At 38.6% G+C, this 27,845-nt stretch overlaps 1 protein-coding gene across 1 annotated transcript in view; it reads right to left on the reverse strand.

Annotated features, from left to right (window-relative positions):
• The window catches only part of arid3c (AT rich interactive domain 3C (BRIGHT-like)), an 83,533-nt gene that overhangs the window by 14,280 nt on the left and 41,408 nt on the right, over positions 1-27,845 (reverse strand). The window contains exon 4 of the mRNA XM_062417394.1: positions 4,929-5,001. Coding sequence (XP_062273378.1) covers positions 4,929-5,001 — 73 coding nt within the window. The remainder of the gene's footprint in view (positions 1-4,928; positions 5,002-27,845) is intronic.

The following is a 27,845-nucleotide window of genomic DNA, read 5'->3' on the forward strand; positions in this document are numbered from 1 at the left end:
ATGATCAGATGCAGATCCTCTCATTACTGTGCTCCACAGCCTGCTACAAAGCAGAAAAGGCTCCTTCAGGAGAATATAAATATATCTGTATTATTTATTGTTCTGATTGTAGCAGTTGAATGTTACAGTTACATCTAAGCTAAGTCTTATTTCTTCTAAAGCGAAAGTTAAAAACCAGGGTTAGGGTTAGTTGTCACCTTTGACTCTTCACTGCATTTAAACACCTGAATGATATATTCAGATATGCTGTATATTAATATATTTCAACCATTGTGTTATATTATTGTACTGAACTATATGTTAGTTACTTATTATATCATTTTTATGACTTCCAAAATGTAGCTTCTAGAATTCTTACTATACCAACTTATTACCTGTGTCAAGCTGTTTTTTATATTTCACTTTATATATATAATTATTATTATTTATATATATATACTTGTAATGTGTATCAAGACACTGTGACTTTGCAATGTAATATGAGCATAATAAGTTAGTATGGGTTCCCTATTGTGATGAGCAGTAGCTACACACAAAGGGGACTGATCTATCAAAAGGCATAAATGCTTTATTATCCATTATGAAAGAGGTGTGTGTGTGTTGTTTCCTCTGAGGAAACTCTTTCCAAGTAACTTTATCCTGATACTGGGCAGGTTCCCACATAGGGATAAATATAGCTGCACACACCCCCACCCCCAAATAACACTGACAGGACCTGATCTTCTTTTCATCTGTTCAATCTACCAGGGTTTCTAATCATTCAATACACACACAATGCACGTGACCCGAGGCTGCAACCAGACGCCACACACTCGAGGCTGAACACTGTCAACACATCTGTGAGAAGACTTTGTTTCATACATGATGATTTATAATCCTCTGACTGCTATTCAAGAGGGTTTACATCACTGCAGTCATTCTAATGATTGTAACTATCATACAAACACTGATCATGTTATTGTATTCACACTAACGTACTGATCAATGACCTTCCACCAGTGTTCCAGCTGAGTTTACACAAGATGAACGTCACTCAAGGCTGGAAGGTCAGACAAGTTTAGACCAATGACATGACCCCGAACATGGTACGCATGTGATGTCTCCATGCACAGACGTCACCACGGTAACCCCCATCTCAATGGCAAATAAGCACAAATCACACCTCAACAGATTTATATTAGAAACTAGCCTTTATTCTTAATTTTCTTGGTAAGGTATACTTTATCATATTTACTGTAGTTAATAGTACAACTGTTTTCATTTGCTAATGATGCCTTATGGCAGAGGTTGGCAAATAGTGGCCCGTGGTCCAAATTCAGCCCTGCAGCAAAAATATTTGGCCCTCTGATGAAAATTCTGACTTTCATAGTTTATGTCAAAGCATTAACAGAATTGTTCACAAATCTACAAATAACAAAATAAACACAAAGCTCCTGTAAATCTCAGTTATTGTCATATATACTTGTTACATCTAATCCTGCCCCCACACCAGCAGAGGCAATCAAACTGTCATACTATCTTAAGTCCAATAAACCTTCCAGAAATCAAAGTTTAATACATATATAATACATATTCAACAACTTTTGGCAGTGGAAGAGAAATGCTGTGTTGATGCCATTTTCTCTATTAGATAAAATATTTAACTGTGTTGTAAATCTGATTTATTCTTAAATGAGTTAAAAGAAATAAACATATAAACCTTTGTTTTAACTGTATCGATTAACACCTCTCCCCCAATGACAAATCCTTAAAAAACTGGCCAGTCATTGAACCTAACTGCTGACCCCTGCCTTATGAGGTTGTGCAAATGAAGAAAAACTAAATATACTCTATATCTTAAGACGTCTCAGATACAGGAGAGCCCAAACCTCTTGTATTGTTGTGACCAGGATTTAACAGTCAATACATGAACGATATTAAAGGAGCCCTGTTTTTTTTGTGTGTTTGTTTTTGACACTTTCTCAGTGGGAAGCTGATCTAACTGACATTTGTTTGTCAGTGCAAAATGACAGTGATGATTTCAAGACACATTGATCGGGATATTTGGAGCAGTCCACTCTGATCACAGTTGTCAGAGGTGAACAGTGGAGATAGGCTGCCGCTGATTTGCTTCGCACTGACAATGTCTCCCTACACTAAGTCCAAAATCAATCTCTAATTGAACGCTCCAACAACAATCCATACTGTCTCTAAACCCAAGTGACCACCCGACTACATCATTACTCCATCAACGAGTGCTTTCCTGCAACTTTTCACAACTTTTTGGGGATATTTCTACAATTATCATTTATACAGTAATGTGTCATATTTAAAACATAAAACATCTGTCTACTGTGTGTGTCAGAAATGTCTTTTTTGTTTTAACATCACTTCAAATTGCATTCATTCTCATTTTTGATATTGTGAAACATACCTGTGAATGAAATGTCAAGTAGCTTTTTTCATTAAGTAGGATTTAGTCTTTTTTCTTTGCATATAAAAGACTGTGTGCTGTTTATTTGTAAGTTTGTCATATAATAAATATTCATTCAGTAAAAATAGTGTTGCTATCAGTGTAGGAAACTCTGACTATTACTTTAAAGTCACAAAATGAAGTTTGGTTGAGTGTGTAAAATATGTGTGATCTATGACATGACAAATGGTTTCATCCTCACACTTCAATGTAATCCAACACATGTTCAGTTTATAATGGAGATATACAGTATCTCTGGAATTCAGCCAAGTTAAATTCTCATTTGTTCAGCTCTCTGCAAATAAAACACATGCACATATTAAATGTGAGTCATTTCTTCTGCTCAGTTGAACAGGAACATTCTTTTCTTAGACTGGACAGGAAATCAGAGGGCAGAATTTGCTGTAGGTAAACAAAGAAATATTTTTATATGATACCAAATTTAAGACAATTTGATGTTCATATTTCAGATGAAGTAATGTAATAGAAAATAAACTTTGTAAAAAATATGCATTTCCTGATATATATTAAAGCCATTGTTTAGTAACTCAAGGACAGACAGGTGAGGACATGAGACAAATGTATCTGCCAGTGTGTAAAACATTGTGTACAGAAGAAAGAATTCAAAATAACAAAAACATGGCACGCTAGACGTGTGCCTAAAATAGACAGTCATTGTAACTGGCAGTGCCTTTTATTCTCTACTGGGTGGTAAACTTCCTGATATTATGCAAGGGTCTAAACACAGATCTATTTCCCCAATAAAACCAGCTGCTGCCGGCAGAATCCACACTTTGGGAAAATACACCGTCAGGCTGTAAGTGGCCAATAAAAGCAGAGGATGGATCACATTTTCAGGAGGGTGTCGCCCTATGCTTATGTCTGCTATTGTTAAGACTAGGTCAAAGCCCAGTATATAGCCAGTATATGACTGGATTGTGTATAGTCAGTATCCAGACTTACAGGGATAGTCAGTGTCATAATGTCAATTCTTAGATATTAAATATTTATCTGCAGTTTTCTGTAGTGGTCCTAGTAATATGTGTTGTTAGTTGTACTGAAGTAGCATATAACATGACAACATGGTTAAGCTCTGTTTGAGTACAAAAAAACATTACACTCACATCTTGGGAAGTCTTTGAAAGAGAAAATTTGAATATTTAATTATAGCTATATAATTATCAGTTAATTCCCCCTGCTCTTTCATCTGTTTCACTGTTTGGATGTCTCTTGTTATTCTAAGACTCACTCTGTATTGAGTGTTTTGTCAGAATGATTGTTACTTGCGGTACTTTAACTGTGTGTTCTCCTTCATGCCTCCCGGCGCATGAAGAGCTGTTTTTTCTCTCCTACTCTGTGAGCTTGTGCTGTTTGACCCGGCACCAATGCAGCTGAAGCTGAGTGAACTCACATCACAGATTCTCATGTGCAGCGGTCTCAAGCGCACCACCGGGTGAGCTGCTGAAATCATCTTGCCGGCTTAGTCGCAACAGCGCTTCCACACACTCCTTCAATAGTCTTGCAGCCATGGTGTGGGAACAGTCAGTCAGTCAGTCAGTCAGTCAGTCAGTCAGTCAGTCAGTCAGTCAGTCAGTCAGTCAGTCAGTCAGTCACAGACATCCATGATCACAGTGCTGGTCCTGCTACTGCAGCACTGCCCCAAAGCTGACACTTGTCGGGCTGATCACAGCAACATTTGTGGTGCCAATCTAAATTTCTTGTTTAATTTCTAAGTGCTTTATTTATTTTCATTTAATAACTGCAGCAGATCACAGAGATTGAAGCTATTTTATTTATAGCTGACCTTTATTATTTACAGCTATTAAAAATACAACCAAGGTGTAGTCTGAGGTGGTGGAGATAGTCAAATCACAAAATTCTTTCAGAAAAACAAACAAAAAAAACAAGCTTCATTTACAAGCTTTTTGTCTCGTCTTCCTCAGTGGATGAAGTTGACAAAAGTTGACAAAAGTTTCATAGTTTAGTCATGTATCCACCAGTAGATAAGCTAGTGGTTTGCAACCTTTTTAGCTTGTGACACCTTAAAGCAAAATGTCAACTTGAGACTCTTTGTCTACCTGTTTAACCTCAGCTGATCACAGTTTTTTCTTTGTTATATCTACGTCTAAATCATTTCTGGAGGCCTGGAAAGGCACATTTGTTTAGTAATTAACAAAAAATAGCAATATTTGGAAGCTGTGAGTAAAAATGTCATACAGGGAACTGACTGAAAGCATTAGAAATAACCTTGTCATGGGCTTTGACACATTAGTGAAATCAAGAGCTTGGACACAATGTGAGCTGAGCTGGTGATTGGGTTAGCTGGTATCGGTTACCAATTACTGAAATGTATTCATAAACTCTGTAATATTTTTATTGTGAAGGACAAGCAACACCCAAACTCACAGTCAAACACCACAAATATATGTGTATAAAGTGAGCATGCCATGTGGTGTTCTAAAGAGGAATCACTTACCTCGTTTCTGCATGAAACTGAAAAGGTCATCAAGAAACTCTTTGCGCTTTACATCATCATCCAATTCATACAACTAGAAAAAAAGAGAAGCAAAGAAATCAATTAATAATTAAGTTACATTTTTCACCAAAGAAATTAAACAGCATGTAGGTGGAGAGGCCTTTGAGTCTCCTGAACAGGGAACGTAGGTTTAGATTGTGGACAACACAGACAAGGACAATGTGTGACTTTAAGACAATCTCTGAGTTAAACTTGAGCACAGCGAGTGTAATGTAGTGTCACACAGCAGCACCTTCAATACAAAGACACACAGTGCCACTCTTATGCCACAACTATATCAGGAGAATGCTATTTAGCCATGAATAGCTTTTTCACATCCGGAGCATCACTAACGTACGTCTTTGTCAGCGCTAAACAAATGACCAACACATCAGTTTGTCATGCAGCTGCACACCACATCGTCTATGAGAACATATACACAACGTAAAGCAATCCATTCATGCAAATCAATGCAAATACCTGGACAACGTTGTTTTAATAAGGTGTTGAGGAGGCATACATTATCAGTACCTCCCAAATGTCATTAAATCATTGCAACATGACCAGAAACTTAGATTTAAAATAATCTCTGACTCAATAACTGAGCATGATACCTGAAATCAGCACAGTGCAACCTCATCTGCCCCACTTGCACTTCCTCACTGCAAACACATCTGTATTGATAGGAACCAAGAAACTACTCAGACCCAACAAACTGCTCTGCAACTGTGTTTGCACTGGCAGCTTTTGTCTGGCACTCAAACAAAAATCTAAAGCATCATAAGAGTGGGATGGTTTGTACGGTGGATGAACTGGGTTTGTACCTGATACCTGTTGGTTCATTTTTAAAACACTCAGATTTTAGAATACTATGTTGTTATAATATACGATAAGATAAAAGTTAAAAGTGTTGAATACAGCTTTACATAAACAACATACATGACAGACACAGTGACATGACCAAAAATGCAATATTGAACACAGTGACATAAGTATGTAATGAGGTAGGTGAGTTGCATATTGCACATTGTTGAATAGTGCATGTATTCCTAAATAAACATGGACATATTAAGGCACAAGGTAAAGAAAGAAAATAATAATAATTTACATAAAACCATTCAAGTAAAACCTATTTTAAAAAACTTTAAAAAGTCCTAAAACATGAGTAATAAATAGTAAGTGATTAATAGATTAAAGTGATCTCAAGCTAAAAGGGATATTTGCTTCTCAAGCTTAGGTGTGTTATGTGTGTGGCTGTTTGTTTAGCAGTGTTATGGATGTTGAAATGATTACTTTAGTATCTGCTGCTCTGAAGCATTTTCCTGATGGTAACTGTTTGTATTAATGATGGAGGATGTGTGTGTGTGTGTGTGTGTGTGTGTGTGTGTGTGTGTGTGTGTGTGTGTGTGTGTGTGTGTGTGTGTGTGTGTGTGTGTGTGTGTGTGTGTGTGTGTGTGTGGGTGTGTGTGTGTGTGTGTGTGTGGGTGTTGGGTCATTGAGGATTCTGTGTGCCTGTTTTATTACTTTTGCATCATAGATGGATTGAAGAGATGGCTTTCCTTTATGTCCTATGATTTTAATAGCAGTTTTCACTTGAGTAAAAAAATAAATATGCACACATAAATATGCCAACATTGTAAAGGAAACATAGATTTTTAAAATTAAATTAAATTTTAATATCAGACAGTGCTAGCACAGTAATTAGTAAGGCAAACCCAGGGTGTAAGCCACGCTTCTTAATAAGGTCTATAGTCCAGCTGCTCTTGACTTAACCCTTCTTTATATATGCAACATATGAAACTCTTTCCTTTATTCATTTATTAGTGTTTTGTATTTTGAATGTGTTTTCTTCTCCTCTCTCTGTTGTTTAACGGTCATATCGCAGCAGGATACCTGCTTGTGTCTGTGTCTGTGGCCCTCAGTATATTTTAGTAGCACTAGTTTCCTTATTGGCATATCCATTATGCTCCTCATCCTGCCCTATTCACAGGGGCAGCGACGGAGTCAAAGAGGCTTTTAAATGAACCTCTCCAGCCAGATGCTGGTGGAAATATGTCAGTGGCAACGTTCACTTTCAGTAAGGCCCAGAGTCATGTTAACAGGCCCACTTAATCAATACTGGAAGACAGAAGGATGACCTTTGGAATCAGTGGGGCCCTGTGGACGAGGCCCCTGAGATAATAACTGATCATTTAGAAGTGTATTAGCTGTCACCAATATTAAAGGACCAGTGCAGGTCAGCACTCAGGAGGAAACCATAGGGGGGTTGGGGGTTCGTTAAGGGGAGGGTTCCGGAGGTGGGAGGAGGTGTACATGTGTGTGTTTGCGTTGGGGGAGGGGAGGTTGTGAGTGCATTGTGAGTGCTGCACTGCAGGCGGTCCGTGGTGGAGGGAATATCGAAAGGTAAAGGAACAGCAAGCGATTGCAAAAATGTTAAGTGCACAAATGCACAGCGGATGACAATGCCACAGGATCAATTGTGAGGCCCGTGGTGAGCAAAGCATATATCCACAGACAATGATGCACATGTGCTCATAGAAGCAATAACACGTTGACATGCACACAAACACACACACACACACACACACACACACACACACACACACACACACACACACACACACACACACACACACACACACACACACACACAAAGAAGTACATTTAGTGAAATTAATTTAAAATATTTTTCTACAGTCAGCTTTAATAAAGATGACATGGAAACATTTATTTCATTACATGTATGGGTATATTTTAAGTAGTTCAGCAACTTTACAAATAAAAGCATGAAAACATTAATTTCAGGTGGAATAGATATGTTGCACTAAACAAATGCTTTGTCAGTGTAGTAAGCAACTAAACAACCTGTACAGTACTCTTCCATTTACTCACGATGTATTCTTAACTATTCAGAATTACTATTTCACTAAACTAAATCATTCCATGTGAAATATAGTGTGTGTATGCCAAACAACACATTTATTTAAGTTAGGCTAACTAACGTGACATTTCCTGCAACTTGAAATAAATTAAAATCATGGAAACTTATTGACTAAAAAAGACGTTTGTGTTCAAACATCCATTATACATGAATTATTAATGAATAATAATCTCATTTACAGTTAAACATAATAAATGAAGGTTCACAGTTCAAAGTTCAATTATATGCATTTATTAAATGTTCTTTCTTCTAAAACTGACGTTGCTCCTGAAATAGTGATTCACACCAACAGTACAGTTTTAATTACTGAATCACTTTGGAACAAAGCAGAAATTGATTCCTTGAAATTGAGCGTGTGTAGTGCAGGTTTTTGGTAACAAACTTGTGCCAATTTTAAAATGTATTGCACTGGTTTAAAACTATTTTAAGAGACTGTGTACAGCTATTGTCATGGCAAATACTGTCTTCTGTATCCCACTATTTAAATGACAGTATAAAAATAAGCCTAACAAATACAGAATTATTTGGGCCTATACCAATAGGTAGAACTAATACATATCCAGTAATGGTATAATGGCATATATATATAGTAAAACAATAACTTAAACTTGTTCACAATGACACCAGATGGTCACCTATGTTACACTGCTGGATACTGTGAACTGTCTATCATCTGCCTACATATATACCAAAACCTACTGTAGAACAATAAACACTTGCCAGCCAATGTATCTATTGGGCTTTATAAAAAGAAATACAAATATAGTTCTGGAAAAAAACCAAAACAAACCCTAACCTTTAACTGAACACATAATCCTGAAACAACGGTTTTAATACTGTAGTAACAATAACACACATTAAGCTTGGCAGACATTCAGTAAGTGCAACAATATGAAAGGGGATTGACTCTAGCAATATATCTCACTCATGTATGAATGAACATAGACTCGCAGCAACTGTCTGATGAACTCATGAGCTGAGTGCCTTCATTTAGTTAACATAACAATAAAAAGTAACTGAATCCACCATCATTAACGAGATCTCATGCATCACTTATTCAATAATTACATTCGAACTCTACACGAGATTAATAAGAGCTTTGGTGGGAATTGGTTTTGAAAAGCAGCTGAAAGTGCTTCTCATGGCTTTAGGGTAATCCAGATGAAAAATCACATGACCCAAACAAGAGGAGAAATTCTTGTGGTAGTTTCTGAGGATCGTCTATTACAATACCAACAAGTCCAACAATATGATCAGGATGTAGGTCTACATTAAGTAGTAAAGCAAAGGTGAATAGCATGCACACCGTTTCCTCACATGACTTCATTTGTTTAGGTTTCCTGCATCCAGCTCAGAGGCAGAGAGAAATGAACTCAGTGAGAGAAAAGTCACTGGGCAGCATTCCTGTCTGTTTGGACACGTCTTGATACCCTGTTTGTTTTTGTTTTCCCCTCTGTGTGTGTGTGTGTGTGTGTGTGTGTGTGTGTGTGTGTGTGTGTGTGTGTGTGTGTGTGTGTGTGTGTGTGTGTGTGTGTGTGTGTGTGTGTGAGGTAAATGAACAGACAGACAGGCTGAGGCAGGCTGAAGGACACTGAGTTCAGCTGAACCTGAAGGCTGCCAGTCACCGGGGTCAGCTTAGGGAAGCCTGCTGACATTGAACCTAGAAAAGCCTCCTGGCCATTCTGCTTTCATCAGAACTACACCTGTAACTCACAGTCTGAGAGTGATACACACTGTAAAAACTACACCTGTAACTCACAGTCTGAGAGTGATACACACTGTAAAAACTACACCTGTAACTCACAGTCTGAGAGTGATACACACTGTAAAAACTACACCTGTGACTCACAGTCTGAGAGTGATACACACTGTAAAAACTACACCTGTTATTTCAAAGCTTCTCATTCATTCATTTTTGTTTCTTAGCATTTTCACAAAACTGCCCAAAACAGAAATAATATGAAGTCATTTGGAAAAAAGTGGACTGACAACATCGAAATTCCATTTTGGATGTTAATAAGAGGAAGAGCAAGGTGTGTATACGAGGTAGCAACAGTGTGAGGTTTACTGAAAAATAAAACATAAATGATGAATTAATATGCATGTGACTTAAATCAAGCATCAAACCAGGGATGTGTCATTAAAACTGAATAATCAACGAGTCGTTCGCAGGGACTAATGTTGACCTTTGTGCTGTGGTTGTTTTGTTTAGTTTCGTTGAAAAACTCGGTAGTAAGTTATCCTGCTAGCTAGCTGACTGGAGGGAACGTGATGGTAGTAAGTTAGCCTGCTAGCTAGCTGACTGGAGGGAACGTGATGGTAGTAAGTTATCCTGCTAGCTAGCTGACTGGAGGGAACGTGATGGTAGTAAGTTATCCTGCTAGCTAGCTGACTGGAGGGAACGTGATGGTAGTAAGTTATCCTGCTAGCTAGCTGACTGGAGGGAACGTGATGGTAATAAGTTATCCTGCTAGCTAGCTGACTGGAGGGAACGTGATGGTAGTAAGTTATCCTGCTAGCTAGCTGACTGGAGGGAACGTGATGGTAATAAGTTATCCTGCTAGCTAGCTGACTGGAGGGAACGTGATGGTAGTAAGTTATCCTGCTAGCTAGCTGACTGGAGGGAACGTGATGGTAGTAAGTTATCCTGCTAGCTAGCTGACTGGAGGGAACGTGATGGTAGTAAGTTATCCTGCTAGCTAGCTGACTGGAGGGAACATGATGGTAGTAAGTTATCCTGCGAGCTAGCTGACTAGAGGGAACGTGATGGTAGTAAGTTATCCTGCTAGCTAGCTGACTGGAGGGAACGTGATGGTAGTAAGTTATCCTGCTAGCTAGCTGACTGGAGGGAACGTGATGGTAGTAAGTTATCCTGCTAGCTAGCTGACTGGAGGGAACGTGATGGTAGTAAGTTATCCTGCTAGCTAGCTGACTGGAGGGAACATGATGGTAGTAAGTTATCCTGCTAGCTAGCTGACTGGAGGGAACATGATGGTAGTAAGTTATCCTACTAGCTAGCTGACTGGAGGGAACGTGATGGTAGTAAGTTATCCTGCTAGCTAGCTGACTGGAGGGAACATGATGGTAGTAAGTTATCCTGCTAGCTAGCTGACTGGAGGGAACGTGATGGTAGTAAGTTATCCTGCTAGCTAGCTGACTGGAGGGAACGTGATGCAGACGAAGCCACACAAAAGTCCAGCGTGGAAAAACTGCTGACTCATCTGAGGAAGTATCATCTGCTGTGACGGTTACTGAGGGAGACGGACCTGACGCTAATCACCAGACTAGTACGTCAACATCTGGAACAAAAGTCTCAGAGAGAAAACTAATGTTACGTCTCTGATTGCTAACATGATGGTAAAGGAAATGCTCAGTGTTGTTTATGACGGGGAGAAAAGAAAATCCACGCTGTTCTATGTTTAAGGGTTTGTAAGCCTTTACGATTTTTTCTTTTAATTAATGTGTAAAGAAATGAAGACAATGAAAAGCTTGTTGTTTGTTATGAATATTGAATATTTTTTGACGCATCATCTATTTAGCTCCTGTGAATGTTGGCATGCAGCGAATATTCAGCTAGTCGTCGATTATACCCACCGACTAGTCGACCCTGAAATGTGGCCATGCACATCCCTAAATCAAAGTCATGAGACACTACAGATACTAACTTATAGTTACATAACAGAAAGTCATTATTTGAAGTTATAATTGAGGAGATTTCAGTCCCAGCATGATTTGGCAACTCCTGTGGTTACTGGTGGTAACAGTAAGTGTGTTTTATAAACCTCTGGAGACAATGAACACACCTGGAACAACTACGATGTCAGAAACACAACAGAAGAGGAGCATCATTGTGTCATATAATAATCCTAATTTTGATTTACTACGTCATAATTATGAGAATTGATGTCATTTGGTTTTTGTTGCATTTTGTTCATGTGTAAATGACTACACTGAGTGTGTGAGAGTCTGTAAGAGTGTGTGTAAGAGATAATCAGAGAACAAAGCTGCAGTTGCCTTCCTTGACATGCTGGCAACTTTCCAGTTGGCTAAGTGCCAGCAGTAACAGCACTCTCATAGGACCTCTCTCTCTCTCTCTCTCTCTCTCTCTCTCTCTCTCTCTCTGTCTCTCTCTCTCTCTCTCTCTCTCTCTCTCTCTCTCTCTCATTCTCTCTATTTCTCTCTCTCATTCTTTCTCATTCTCTCTCTCTCTCTCTCTCTCTCTCTCTCTCTCTCTCTCTCTCTCTCTCTCTCTCTCTCACACACACACACACACACACACACACACACACACACACACACACACACACACACACACACGCAGCATTGACAGAAGATGTGGAAGCTAATATGAAGAGGCATTCTGTGCCTCTACAGGATTAAGTGGCAACAGGCTGACCACATATTGGCAGCTCTAAGTGTTATTTTACCATGGGCCGATGAGAAGGATGAACAAACAAACACACACACACACACACACACACACACACACACACACACACACACACACACACACACACACACACTCATACTGATACTGATACTGTGCAGTAAAGGGCAGAGACTTGCAGCACAGCAGGGGGCAAGAGATGAACCAGCAGGTGATTATTTAAAAACAAAAACAGTGACACAAATACTATATTGCAGTAATTCATAAGTGAGTCAAGAAGTGAGAGCTAGCAGAGACGTATTCAGATGTACAGAACAAGTTAAGATGGCAAGTGAGGTCAGAATGATGTGTGGCCACCTGTGAGCACCCAGTGTGACTGTTGAACTCAGCCTATTTAGTATGTGTTATCATCACACATTTGTAGAATATAAGGGCTACTAGGGGCCTAGGAGGCTGATCACCCATCTATTTCAGTATGCCGGTGTTGGTGGAGCATAAGGCCTGTTATCAGAAGCTGTTACGTCAAATTTCTTTCAGTGAATACCGAAAAAAATATTCGTTTTTTATTTCAACACAGTTAATTACTTTCCGGAGTGGCCTGAACAAACATGGATGCTATAATTACCAGCTAAAGTATACCAGGTGAACCAACATCCTCCTGATTTTTTCACCCTGATCTAATGCAGTAGAATTTATTTTTTGGCTCAAGTAGATTGTTGATATATTTAGAAAAGATGGCTGATTTATTCACTTTGTAACAAATCTCGATCTAATGGGAATTGTCGCTTTTAAATACATTGATATATTCCCCATCATTAGATTAAACTGTAGGTATACATCAGGTGGTTTAAACAGGTGGCAAACACATTGGTGATTAAAGTCTAATTATTAAATGGGTGAAAATGGCTGTTTTTTCCATATTTGACAGGGCTCCTAATTGTTGCCCAACAGTGACCATACCAACATGAGAGGTGAGGTCACGAGCTTTCTATGACAGCTGCTCCTGTGTCTGTAGCCCCTCCTGTTGCTGATTGATAGACCTACAAACATGCATCAGGTTCAAGGTTCAGAAGTCAATATTTCAAAGCAGGAGCCATGTTTCATCTTCAGACTGAGGTGATGTTGTAGAGCATTTTGTAGGTGTGACAGCTTACTATCAATTTTTGGCTATTAGAAATAATCAATATTTGCATAGCATAACAATAGATGATTAAACTTGGAAAACTAAGCTCACCCTTTTCTTTAGGTTGGGTTAGCATACTTTGTTGTATTTTCTTTTACTTGTATAATTCCAGATACAATTTGAAAGCAATGTATATCATCTTTTAAAACCACTATGTGGAATGAGTAGTGGATTTTCACAATTTCTACTCTACCCAGTAATGATTCTGGTATTGTTTTCTATCTGTTTAAGTCTTGTCTCAATTTATTTTGTTCATAATGTGTATTGATTTTAATGATTACATTAATAATAATGATCTCATTAATTATTGCTGATAGCCCACAGTAAAGTGCAGGGGGCACTACTCTGTATTGGAGGAGGGGAAGCTTACCTGACATACAGTATATATGAAAAATAAAATAAAAAAACATAAATCTCAACTTTGCATGGCTTGTTTAAGTTTGCCAGCCAGAGTGCCATAACAATCTCATTACTGCCCTTTACCAACAACTGCAGTTTTTAACCAATCAACTTATTGTTGGTATTTTGGGGCCGTAAAGAAACCGGTCCAGCTTGGAACAGCAGAAAGAGGAATGAAACCATTGCACTGGATCACTTCAAGCATGAAGACTCAGTGGTTGACTGGGCAAATGTACTCCAGCTTAGATGAGTAAGCAGCATCTGAACCCCCCCTTAATGCCTCTGTGGAGTCATTTATGTAAAGAAACAACAACCGACAACCACGCCCGAAGAGGGAAGGGTTCGAATTGATCTCTAAAGCAACTCATTTTCGTTCCTTACACAACTCATTCTGTCTTTTTGTGAGTGAATGCCTTCGAGGAGAGACTGTCTGAAACTGTGCTACATTATCACTGCTTGAAGGATTCATCATGTTAAGACCACAGATACATAAGGAACAGAGCGATTGGAGAGATTAGGGAAGTATGATATGACTGCAGGCTTCCACCAGCCAGGTCAAAATGAAATGTTTATACTTTTAGATGTAGTCAGACATGGCATATAAACTGCTTCATGGCAAGCATACTGAACTCTTAACTTTCCCACCTTTAATGAAGAATCTGACCTTCCTCTAACTTCTTTAGCCAACTACTCCATTGGGAGCATCTCCCACTGACTGGATGAGTAGAAAAGATTTTCACTGTGAATACAATGTGGATCCATATCAAATAATGTCCACAACACCATGGCAACTTGCATGCATTGCTCTTTAATCTGGACATAAAACATTGTTACCTCCTGTGTTGCAATATGTCAGTAAATATGATGTTGATTAACTCCCACAGAATTTCCAGGTTAATGATGTCAAGAGGCACGTCAAGTTTGACCTCTGTCACCACTACCTGTACATGCTGGACCAGTAAATTGGGGATCACATCCATGTCAGAGCAGCAGATTTAATACAATGAGATAAACCGGCCAAAGGATTCCCATGATCTCTCCCCCTTATTCCCTGTCATCAATCACTTTGGCAAAGAAGCATTACAGGGTTAATCCTGAGGTCTGTCCTCCACTGTGAAAATCCATGTTTGATATAGAAGAGCCTTCAACACTGAGGACACTCAAAGCCCCTTTAAAATGACTGCAGTACTAATAGAAGCAGGAGGCATGCAGTGCTGTCTTTGTCTGTTCAGGAAACACCTCAGGAGCTCACATTCTCAGCCAGATGGCTTTAAGATAACATTTCACACACAGTAACACTATAAGTCTTTGTGTTTCAATTGTTTGTCATTGACTTTAAAGGCGCAATATGTAAGAATCATGTTAGAATGTTGTTTAAAATATTCAAAAATTAACATTATCAACAACATAATACTTCTCTGACTTCCTCAATGTCCTGTAACAGCTAGTGAAACTATTCTTGGGACTGTTTTGCCAGGAAAATCCAAAGGATGTGAAGTTTGTGTCTCGACTCTCCGGCTAATACGCCAACGAGGTGCAACGCTAGCAAACGTTAGCCTAGAAATGTAGTCTGTTAATATCTAACAATGACCAGCACCCATCACAACAGAGTACATAACGAGTCCACCTAAGCACAAAAAAGTTGATTAGTCAACTTTATGTATCACAGTTGTGTAAAGTTACCCCTGCAAACCCAGCATTTCCTGCTTAACTGCTTCAAAATAAAAGCTTTTAATTGACTAATGTGAAGAATTTACAGGAAGTGAAACATGGAGATTTGTTAGCAGCACTAAAAACTGGTGATAATGCAGGAAGGAATAGTACAAGCAGAAACAGCCAAAGTGATGATGATGTTTGATGAAGAGCTGCAGTCGACCAGCACACCTCCAACAAGTAAACTACTTATTTTACTTTGCCCTGCTGTGTAATGGAGTCATGGCTCGGTAGGACTGCTCACAATGGAAAAACTGAACTCATTGTGGAGCAGATGACCAAATAAAGAAATCTGTCACAAGCTGATGTCATCTTGGGCTGCAAGTACATACAGTTGCATTGTTATTTGACAAATTGGACACTTTTAACATCAACATCTGACACTGTGACATTATATTTATGTCTGAAAATTTAAGAAAAGCCTCTTTTATTGTCAATGACTGTTGTGATCCAAACAAATCCATTCCTTAAAACTAGCAACCACCAATTTGGACAAACACTCATAAATAGAAAATCTAAAACTCACGTTAGTTCATGTTAGGGCTAAGGCTGGGCGAACTGACTTCAAATCAGTATTACAATTATTTCAAACTTCGACCTGGAACTACCTCGATTAAGAATTAAATATTTACGTCAAAGTCAAAGCACTCATCGCTTGAAATGAAAAGTTCTTGTGAAAAAGGTCACATTTTAGTTTTTCTATAAAAAGCAAGTTTCATAAAAAAGTTGAATATCTTGCATCTTTTGCAAATAAATCATTTTAAATAATGCCATGTTAAAAGTAGAAAATCATAACTTGCATCTCTTACTAACAACATGAATTATTTTAAATAATGCCATGTGGAAAAAGGCCAATGGAACACTGCTGATTAAGATCAAGAGAAGAGTCCTAAGTGCATGTCGGCTTCATGAAAAAAACACAGCATGACTAGTAATGTTCCACTTACCAAAAATGTGTATCACTTTTGATATTTTCCACAAGGATTGTGGACTCTGTACAAACCGGTGTGACACAAGATGATACTAACATTTAAAAACATCTCTGTAGAAAATGGTGCCAAATATTTCAGGTTGATACAAAATAAAAGTGAAATTATGCTTCTGTATGTTTAGCCAGGCGGATCTTTAAATTTCATACATGTTAGCAACAAACACAACCTACAGTTTAAATTGTTTAAATGTGTCATTTCTCATACACCAAACTCAGCCTGTAAGGGTTAGGGTTATCACCACACTGTAGACATGCTTCATGTGGCCCAACGATCAGTATTATCTGCTGTTGATCTTTCCTCTCCCCTCACTGGAAACTGCTTCTGATGAACTACACCTTTTTTTTTAGATACATAGGATTGGTGAGACATGATCCTGTCAGAACACCGGAGGCTTGGCAATATCTCCCCACTTAACCAAATATAAGGAATTTTTGAAAATGTTCCTTTAAAAAAACCTGAGGCTGTATAACAACAAATATTGATGCACATAAACAGCTTATGTACACAGCTTTTTCTGTTCATTTTACTTTCAGTAGTTCCTAGTTGTTAGTCTTGTGTATTTAGTCAATGAAAACTAACAAACATATTAGTTCATGACATTTTAACATGACACAATAAAAACTATGAAGACATGTTGTACAACTTTCAATCATGGTTGGCAGGTCTCCAGAATGGGGCTACTTCTGAAGTGTTGCTGCAGGTTGATTATTAAGTCTAACGGTTGGGTAGACCTTTGTATGCAAATGACATGAATAATATCAATGAATAAAAATCATATTTTGAATGAAATTATTTATTTATACCCAAATCCTAATGAATGTGCTGTCTCTTGAAAACATTTAATACTGGCACATTACTTTGTAGATATTACAATGTATTGAGCAATTATAGCAAAGCTAGTGTATGGTTTAACGACTATGTGAAGTCTGAGCTGCAGTGCATAGCTGATAGATATGATATTTGTTACATGATGTAACAGAAGTGCATATTTTACAGATTCAGTGTGGACAGAGAACGTCTGATGCTGTAATGTGATAGTCAGTCACTCGTGCTGTTAGGGTTAGGTAAGACACAAACTTCACTATAATGTATGTAGTTATTGTTCAATAAAAATAACCATGATCAAATAACTCAAATGTGACCAATTAATAAAAAAAAATCATTTTCACACGTAAACTGTCATAATCCCACTGTAACATAACATATGGTATAATAAAGTGTGTGTGTGTGTGTGTGTGTGTGCGTGTGTGTGTGTGTGTGTGTGTGTGTGTGTGTGTGTAGATGGTTGTGTGTGAGGAACATCTGCAGTTCCAGAGGTGAAGGTAAAAAGACAACATGTCCACTTCTGCCTCTATGCTATAACACAATGACCACAGCCATTATGAGCAGCTTCACATGTCTCAGAGACCACTGCTCTCCTTCATCTGAGCCACTTCAAAGGACAACGTGGCCTCCAGCCCAAAGGGCAGATATAAGGCACAGTAAATCACTGCAGACACCAAATTACCATGCTGTCTCTCCCATCCTTTTATCCTGAGAACCTCCTCCTTCTGATCTACTCTGTAATGTTAATATGCAACAGTGCATCTGGTTTCTGCAAGAAAATACCTTCTTCCCAAAATAACTGTGACAAAGCTAATGCTGGCGACAATAAAGCTGTTATTCCATCTTAACAAAAGATCTAACACCTGCATTATAATCTTGAGGCCCCTTGTTGCAGAGGGGCTCTGAGGGCCCCATTATGTAAGTTATTTCAGTTTATTGCAGTGACATAGTGCATCTTCCTAAGTCAAGTTTTTGATCAAATCAGAAACAATAACTAATTAAATGGGGTGTTACGTTGCTCTCGAAATAGTTTTAAAGTTATGCATGCAAGCATTAAAATGACCTTTGAAAGTGTGAATAGTTTGAATTTACATCACAGAGGATTTTTGTGACTTCTGCTTTAAAACTGTCCTATTGGAACATTTAGTTAACAAAAACTGCTATAAAAGTAGATAATCACAAATCACAAAGGTCATGCTTATTGGCTTTGTCCATGAGGCTCTGCATGGACCGTCTGCCCTGACAAACATGTATGAATACATCTGTGTGTGTAAACACCCAATGTAGTGTAAGTAAACTACATACACATGCGTGCCCACTGTCCACCTCATGGGACTATAGATCCAAGAATAATAGTGGTTAACAACCACACAGCAGTCCTGAAGGCTCAAGTAGCCACAATAAACACAACTCCTGTAAAGTCAGTCTCTTGATCCCTGAGGTTATCACATGAGAAACACTGCTGTGATGGTAGGTGTTCTACCATAGAGACATATAACACTCTGACACTTAACTGATGACGTCACCACTATGGCATTCAAGGAATTTCACCTTATACACACAACTACATTCTCCAAGCACATACAATATCCTGCTGTGAACAAGACTGCTATAGAAAACAAGTTGTGACTGCTCTAATCTGGCCTGCAGTCCTCTCACAGGCCAGTTTCCCAGCTGGAACCAACAGCAGCACTTTTCCTCTGCTCTGTGTGTGTCTGGACCCTGTCCCACACTAAGTGTGTGTTTATCCTTGAGTTCTCAAGGCTGCTGTTCTAATTATCCCCACGTGAAAACCATCATGTCCTGCATTGTCATTAAAAATAGATTTAATAGCCAAAGCCCCAATACAGGTGTGCTACATTCATTAACTTTTTCTTTTTTTACAACAAATCCCTCACCACCACATCGGCCCCTTCCTGTTCCATTTCACAGCTCAGTGCCCCATTACTGTCGCCCTGCCTCCACTTAAATCTACCCCAATTACTATGTAATCCTAGCTAATAAAACACTGAGTGTAATATTCTCATCTTACTGCCTGGGTCAGTGGGTCAGTCCTGTGCAGATAATGGCGGGTAACAGTTGTTAGATGTCATGGTGATCAGGGACTGTACACATTCCAAAAATATCAAAATATCTTTTTTACGTTTTTAATCTAGACAGTGGTGGTACACTTTCTGAACCATTTATTTCTCAATTCCATGAAAAGAACAAAAACAACCACAGTATTTACCAAAGTAAAGCCTGTATCTAAATCAGGCATATGGCTCAACAGCCAGTAGAAACAAATAAAGTCTGTTTACTATTAGAAACTGGATAGAAAAACATGTACTCAACACTCTGTTCTCACTCAACACTTCCTAAAGATGTTTCACATTTAAAGCCTACCAGGAAGGGAAACTACTGGAAAGCTTTTAATGTGAAACATCTGTGCAGGAAGCATTTGAGTTGTAGTTTAATACTGGTCAAAGAAACTGAAAAGTAGTAGTGATTTAAATAATGGTGTTTTCAGCAGAGTGGTGAAATACAAACATGTCTCTAATATAAATCCTGTTTCAAATAAAAATGTTCCTCAGCAGTTGCAGTTAAGACTTCACTGTAACATCTGAGATAAAAGTGCTGATTTATATTCATCTTTAGTGACCTTTGGAAATTTGCCTAAAGTTTACACAGCGAAGAAAGATCTAGTTTGAGCCACAGTGAAACGGTTACTGCCATTAAACAGTCAACCTAATCTAAGAAACTAATAAAATAAAGACAATGACAGCGATTGGGTTGGTGGGGGTAAATGTCCCCTCCCTCCACAAACAGTGGTGGTGACACTGAGCTCAGACAGTAACTGCAGGCTCAGCATGAACAGTCAATGAGCAGCAGGCAGTGTGCCCAACACAATACAACACAGGCCGGCTGGAAGCTGCTCCATGTTACACGATCTGCTGACACACCGAGGTCACACTCAATTCACTGACACCAGCCAGCACTCTGCTCACAACTCTAGGTTCTATTGTTTATTTAGGTTATTTATCTGATTTCATTTTGGGTGTCTGTATTGGATTATGTGAAGCAGTCATCATCACATCTTTCTTTCATTTTCTCACAGTGAAGTCTGAGTTACAGTAGCTGATGCTCTTTCTTTATTAGTCAGTGTAATTATGTTATAAAGACAACTCCTATTTATTCAAAGCAACTTAAAATGTAAAATACATCATCTTCTGTGTGTCAAACAGTGCCAGGAAATGATACACACTACTCTGAATGTAATCACGGTTCTATTAAGGAGTAGATACTGTGTTAAAAAGTGATGCCTCAGTCATTCCTATGAAAGTTGTTCAGTGTCACATATTTTGAAAAAATCATCTTCATGCTTCTGGCTTCGTGCCATAATAACTGCGCTCACAGAGCATGCTCACTACAGTCTTTCTCCAGATGAGCCGACTAAGCATGTGTGTCACACTTCTTCTGGCCGTGCGGCTCACTTCCTGTTCTCTCCCCACACCTACGAATAGTATGAAATAATGTAATCACATGACTCCTCTAGACTTCAGATCATCAGATTTCCAATGAGTGTACATTGGGAGGGATGCCTTTTGGATGAGTGTGCATCACATGATGGTAGTGACATTAGAATTAGACAGCATGGCCACTACAGCAGAATCATTTCACAGCTCAGTGCTGCTCCTGGGACACTGGATGTCATGAAGCAGCAAATGTAAAAGCTTTCTTGACCTGGTTGTAGGTTTAATCACCAACATACTGACATTTGTGATACAAGGCATCAACCAGACTAAGAGTCCAAAGCCATGCTAGCAGCTCTGTGAGGTTGAACTTAAACAAAGTGGAGCTTGAACTAAATGCTGATGTCAGCATGCTAAATGACTCATAAAGACAATGAGGATTGGATTGATTTGTGCTGATACTTACTTTATAAAGCAGGAAAGAGTTTGGTCAGACATGACAATTCATATTAAATATAGTTTCTTCTTTAGCTCAATGATAAAAGTCTGTGTTTCTGCTCTCAGCTAACTTTATGAAGTCACTAGCTTTAAGTGGCATAGCAATTCCTTCACATAAAAAAAGGAGAGCATTGGTAGTGAATCTTAAGATACCCAGAGCTGAGACTTCAGGATCAGGACTGGATAGAAACAGTTGGATGGGTGCATCAGTAATGATAATATTAACATGTTGGTGTTTAGTAGGAAATGTTTCCTGTGGCCAGTTATGTTTCTTTAGTGCTTCAGCATAGTCACATTGCTAATTACAGCTGATAGATGTTGAGGTATTTCAGTCTGGACCAAAGTGGACTGATTTACATTAGCATACTGAAAAACCTGAATCAGAATTGGAATGAGAGTTGAGTTCATAACATATTTACACAATACCTAGCCTGACTGACAGAGCGCTCCCCAAGCACTTAGCAAAAACATACAGAGGCTGGTAAGTTCATGTTAAGATGTTTTTTTAGTCTCTGAAAATCAAAATCAGACAACATCCTGAACTAGTGCTCTGTAAGGATTTGAGTTCTGGAGGCAGACGACCCTGCAAACCCCCCCCAGAACACCTGGTGTCACATGTTCTTGACCCACCAAACACCTGCACTGAGAGTGTCTAGGCTCCTTATGGAGGGGTAACGTGGACTGTAACTGGTGGTGAGGGAAGTAACTTCAGGTTGTGGTCAGCTGTGTAGAGACATTCATTCACTTTACAGCTCGATCAGCTTTTCCTCCCTTTCATTTAGTCAGTTCACTGTTCTCTCTCACCACAAACCTGCATTCTTCTTTTGTATTTGCACTGGTACAGGTGACACACTAGTGATGTCACTGGTCACTCATGTCAGTAACAAATATCAAACTGACTGAACCAGAGTGAACAGACCCACTCCAGAGTAACACTGCTGTCACATCATTATCATCATCATCATCATCATCATCTGGGTTTGGTAGAAAAACAAGCTCATGTCCCAAAATGTCAGCCTGTCTTTAAACTACTGAACTGTACTTGCACTGTGGATGACATGACATTTGACATTTACTAGAATAAATAATTGACCAATGCTCACTAGTACACTATTTCTTTTGTGAGCAGGGTCACGTTACTGCTAGCACCTATCAGACGTACACAGGCACTAGTCTCATATCTGAAACTATTTCCAGAGGTAAAACAGACCCCATCCTCCTCCCAAAGTTCTAAAATAGACGTGGTGAAGAAGCTGGAATGCTGCCCAGAGCAAAAGTGTTAATCAGTGTCAGACAAGCAGCCGTTAGACATCTGATATTAAAATAATGCTTCACATTATGCGAGGCGGCTGCTTAATGTTCTGTTTATAGAGCTGTTTTTCTTTCTCGTGCTTGATTAATTTATTCCTGGTCAGATGTAAGGGCTCTTAAAAAAGTTAAAGCTAAACAAGAAGCATGTGATACCGTAGGCCATTCAAAGCTTAACTGATGTTAATTCTAACTTATTAGGATTCAAAGAGCAGCACCGGTCACAAAGTCCAGCTAATGAAACACAGCTCGGATGATATCTCCTGCCCTCACTGCTTTAACCAAACCTCAGGTAACAAAGGAACCCATTTTTATAACTATGAACCAAATAAAATAACACAAATATAATTAGTATCTTATTTGAAGTCAGGTAATCAGTGAAGTGCTAACGGTCCCATAATTATCTTGAGAATGAGTATTAGTGTGTCATAACTGATTATGGTCACTTAACATTTCTGAACAATCTTCGTCCATCTGTGAAGCTGCAGTTTACACTACTTTATATACAGTTAGCTAGTTTAGTCCAGTGGTTCCCAACCTAGGGGTGGGGCCCCTCCAAAGGGTCAGCAGATAAATGTGAGGGGTGGTGAGATGATTAATGGGAGAGGAAAGAAGAAAAAACTAAGTTCTGATACACAAATGTGTTTTCAGTTTTTTTGACTTTTTCTCTAATCTTTGATTTTTGCTGAAATATTGGATCATTTGAACATTTATTGAAATGAAACCATGTGAGAAGTTTAGAGGGAAAAATCAGTATTTGGTGGAGCTGTTAACAACTCATAGACATCTGAAATGTGAGCCTGACTACACACTGCTTTTTGTTTTTGTTTTTATTTTAAAAGCTTGTTATATTATCCATTGTGTCAAATCTGCATCTGAAAAGTAACTAAAGCTGTTAAATATGTAGTGGAGTAGAAAGTATAATATTTCCTCTGAAATATAGTGGAGTGCTTTCCATCACTGACTCTTGGTGATAAATACTAATAGAAAACATGATGGTCAGCTTTCAGATTCTGTAATTAAATGAATTTAGAGCAGGACAAGATTGGGATGGCATATATTAATGTGTGGTACACCATGTCACCATTTAGTTGTTGTCTGCTGTGGTAACAAGTTCACTGCTTTTAAAGGGAATGACAGGAGCTGATTTGATTGGCTATGATGATATAATCTCCTAATACCACTGCTGCATACCTCAGCCACCCCCTTACACTGCAGCATGTACCATTCATTTACAATAACGCAAACTTGAATATTGGAATGAAAGCTTTTATATGTACACACAAACTCCATTGATGTTATTCTTATTCATGGCCTCTAGTTCTTTACTGTGTCCAATGACCCAGTTTTCCTGAGAGAATCAATCTCACATAATCTAGCATCATCTAATCTCATGTAAGGAAGTCGGGACACAGATTATGAATGTTTTTGTTTGTTTGTTTGTAGCAAAAAATATGTGGACATATGAAGATCAGAGTTATTTGCTTACCTGACAGGTTGAACAAAGTCCAACAGCCACCGCACACGATGACATGAAAAGGGAGAGAGAGAGAGAGAGAGAGAGAGAGAGAGAGAGAGAGAGAGAGAGAGGGGACACATTAAGAACCTGGTGTATGTTGTATAGTAAAGACAATTACTTTTATTACATTATGATGGACAGTTTAAAAAAAAAAGAAAAAGGAGAGCACATTTCACTTTGACTGTACTGTATGAAGCAGACTGGACTGTGAATTCTTTGTGTCATGACTTGACATCTGACTTAAAGTGAGAATGTTCACAGTTGTCATGTTGGTTTTTACAGTTTAGCATATCTCATATCTCATATCTCATGACTCAGAAACAAGATTCAAATGAAGAAGACCTGTGGTGTTTACTTTTTAAAACCACATCATAGTAGAATTTAAAAGCTTATAATCCACAAATTCATACACAATCTTATGAAAGAATCCTCATTAATCAGGATTAGTATATGTTGTGAACATGATTTAATCATACAGGCATGGCCATAAATAACAGACAGAGTACATAGAAGAAATATTAATATGTCACCTGAAAACATTGCACACTCCTGATTGAGCTAATGTTTACCATGTCTCCTATTATAGTTTGATAATGAGTCACTATCACTGCTATTTCACCACCTGAAACTCACTAAGCGGCTCAACTGAAATGTTGCTCAACTGAATAGTTTTGTAAAGGGTCACAAACATCTGCTATCTGCTCTATAGCCTGTGGATACAGAGACAGATCCATCATGCTGAGTCACCTTCAACAACATCTTTATAAACCCAGGCTTAACCTTTAAATGAATTCTGCAATGTGTAACTATCAGAGGGAGTGTTTATGGAACAGCGGGGACATTTAAGAACAAACTCTGTCCTAAAGTCAGCCCAGCTGCTGCAAAATATGTCAGTGTGCATTATTCTTGAGAACCAATCAGAATCATTGAATTCACATACTGTAAATATCAGCCTGTATCTGATAACATGTATCAGAGACTTGTAACATTCAAGACTGCTAATAGCATTTCATTTGATTTTTAGGCCAACAATGGGATAAATCAAGCACAAAGCTAGAGCCCAACCCATATATCGATTGGTATCTGAATATGTTGTCCAATATGTGCTGATATTTTTTTTTTTTAAATTCATAGCTAATTATACTCCCAGTGAAAGTTATTGTTTCAGTGCACTGATTTCATTTTATCCAATAAAGTTTATTGTTAAAATGTAAAATATCATGCTTTCATTACATATCTTGTAATGATCATTGCAACAAAAAAAAAAGGTGTTTATCTTTACATATAATATGATCTACTCCTCAGTATTGGTATCCAGTATTGGTTAATATTAATATTGGTACTGCACAAAACAAAGTTGATATTGTATGTATCTATACTACATGGCCTAAAGTATATGGACACCTGAACATTCCAGTCTATCTAATGAATGCAACATTAAAGAAAAATACTTCTCAGAATATGTTCTTTATTTTGAACTAGAGGTCTGTCCAAACCTTTAATAAAACATCACCAGACCACAAGTACACAGTCACATTCTCGTCCACATACTTGTGTCCATACAGTGCACATCTCTAATATTTAAGGGAAGGTTGATGGTCTTGCGTTGAAGGTCAGGCTGTATGTGTGTTGTCCAAGTTTTCTGTTTTTTTTAAACCAAAACCAGAAAAGACTTTGTGCCTCTACATGGAGCCATTAATTGTGTAATGTTTAACTGTTGTGAAAGGCTTGGTTTAATGAACAGTGATAAAACATTACTTCTTCTACTTTAATTAACAACATCCTGTGAATACACTCTGGTCTCGCTCTCCTGCCTGACTGAGGCCATGCTGACCTCTGTCTTTAACTCTGTCAACTTATATGTTCATTCAAACATTAACTCCAGCTTTAATGCTACAGGTCTGCAGGTCCACTTCTTTGGATTGGTTTAGTGGAGCTGCAGCAGGCCTGAGGGCTTGGATGGGTCAACAGTGTAGCCATCTGGAGTGCACTATAAGTGGGGGGCAGAATTAAATCAGCCGCTGCTCTACAGGAGCAAATGAACATCAGAGTTTGTTGAACTGGTTACGAGACACACTCTGTAAACTGGCTCAGATGTGCAGTTGATTAATTTTGCCAACTGAAGTCTGTTCCCACTGTGCTGGGCTGACTCCACTGAGTGGATACACATTCAGAGATAAAGTTTAAAGGGCCATGTTTCAGGCTATTAAGTCTTAACTATTAAGACTTAACTTAAGCTGCCATTTTCCAAAGCACACCATAAATCTTTGAAATGTTTCTGATGTACAGGCAGCCAATGGCTTCGGTTCATTTCAATACACTATGAAAATCAAAGACTTGCAACCTGCTGATAGTCAATCCATTAATGTTGACACTTACCAACCCTAAAACAGCTGGTCTCTGTAGTTTTTAACAAACATCAATTAAACAGGAGGAAATAAGGCATTTCTTGGGGACTATTTTCAGCAGCGGATGAATCCACATTTGGTATTTCTGGCAGAAAGACACAAGTGTGTGTGTGTGTGTGTGTGTGTGTGTGTGTGTGTGTGTGTGTGTGTGTGTGTGTGTGTGTGTGTGTGTGTGTGTGTGTGCGTGCGTGTGTGTGTGAAAACCTGATATATCATATTACTAGAGCTCCTGTTGCACTGGGTGACATGGTCCTTCATTATACGAACACACACACTGTAGTTTATTTTGACTCAATCACACACACAGACACAGACACAGACACACAGACACATGCACTATAATTGTTAGTAAATGGGTTCAGTGTTGGTTTGGCTCTGCATCCTTTCATTTCAATGCTTCTGGCCTTTGAAATGTCTGAAAATCACACTGCAGCCAGTAGAGTTTCAAGCCAAACATTAACCCAGGCAGTGCTGATATAAACATATATTTCAACAATGTTTCAACCACAGTCATAGATATACTAACGTTTGTTCCCAGGAAGGACAGCAGCCAGACCCTCAGCACACTAACATACCCTGTAATCTAATTGATTGGACATCTTTCAGCCTAATGACAGATTGAGGGAAACCAACCAGGTGTCCACTCTGTTAGTTGGGGGGTAGAGGATTGGGAAAATCATGGGTAAGTGAGTGTGTGTATGTGTGTGTTCAGACAGTGAGAATCTAAACTTTTATAATTACAAACGTGATTAGTAACTTTTAAGATGTGGTCTTCAGCATTTTCTGTAAATCATTTCTCTCATCATCAATCATCCCAATAATAACAGAGTCTAACTGAATGGAGGCACACCTCTATAATACCATCGGTTTTAGAAAGCCAGCTACACCATGTCTACACAGAGAGTGTAGTAGCAGTGCTCAGTAGCATGTCCATACAGGAGGCGTTCAGGTACCATGTTGAACATAGGTCAATAAACAGGGACTGTAGTAATGTATGTAAAACAGAATCAAATAGACTTAAAGTCTAAAATGAAGCTTTGAGCCAGTACATGTCTGTGTAGACAGCTGTACTGATGAACACAGAAGCATTCTGTTCAGTCTGACACGCGTGACACAAATGACAGAAAAACCTTTTGTTCACCTCTCATACTGTTGTTCTAGCCAGCTCAACCACAAATACATGTGCACTACTTTGTGTGATTGAACCATTACAAAAAATGTGTCCCTGTACCTGTATGTGTTGCTATTTAAAC

Source organism: Scomber scombrus, chromosome 4 (assembly GCF_963691925.1).
Source record: "Scomber scombrus chromosome 4, fScoSco1.1, whole genome shotgun sequence".
Taxonomy (NCBI): domain Eukaryota; kingdom Metazoa; phylum Chordata; class Actinopteri; order Scombriformes; family Scombridae; genus Scomber; species Scomber scombrus.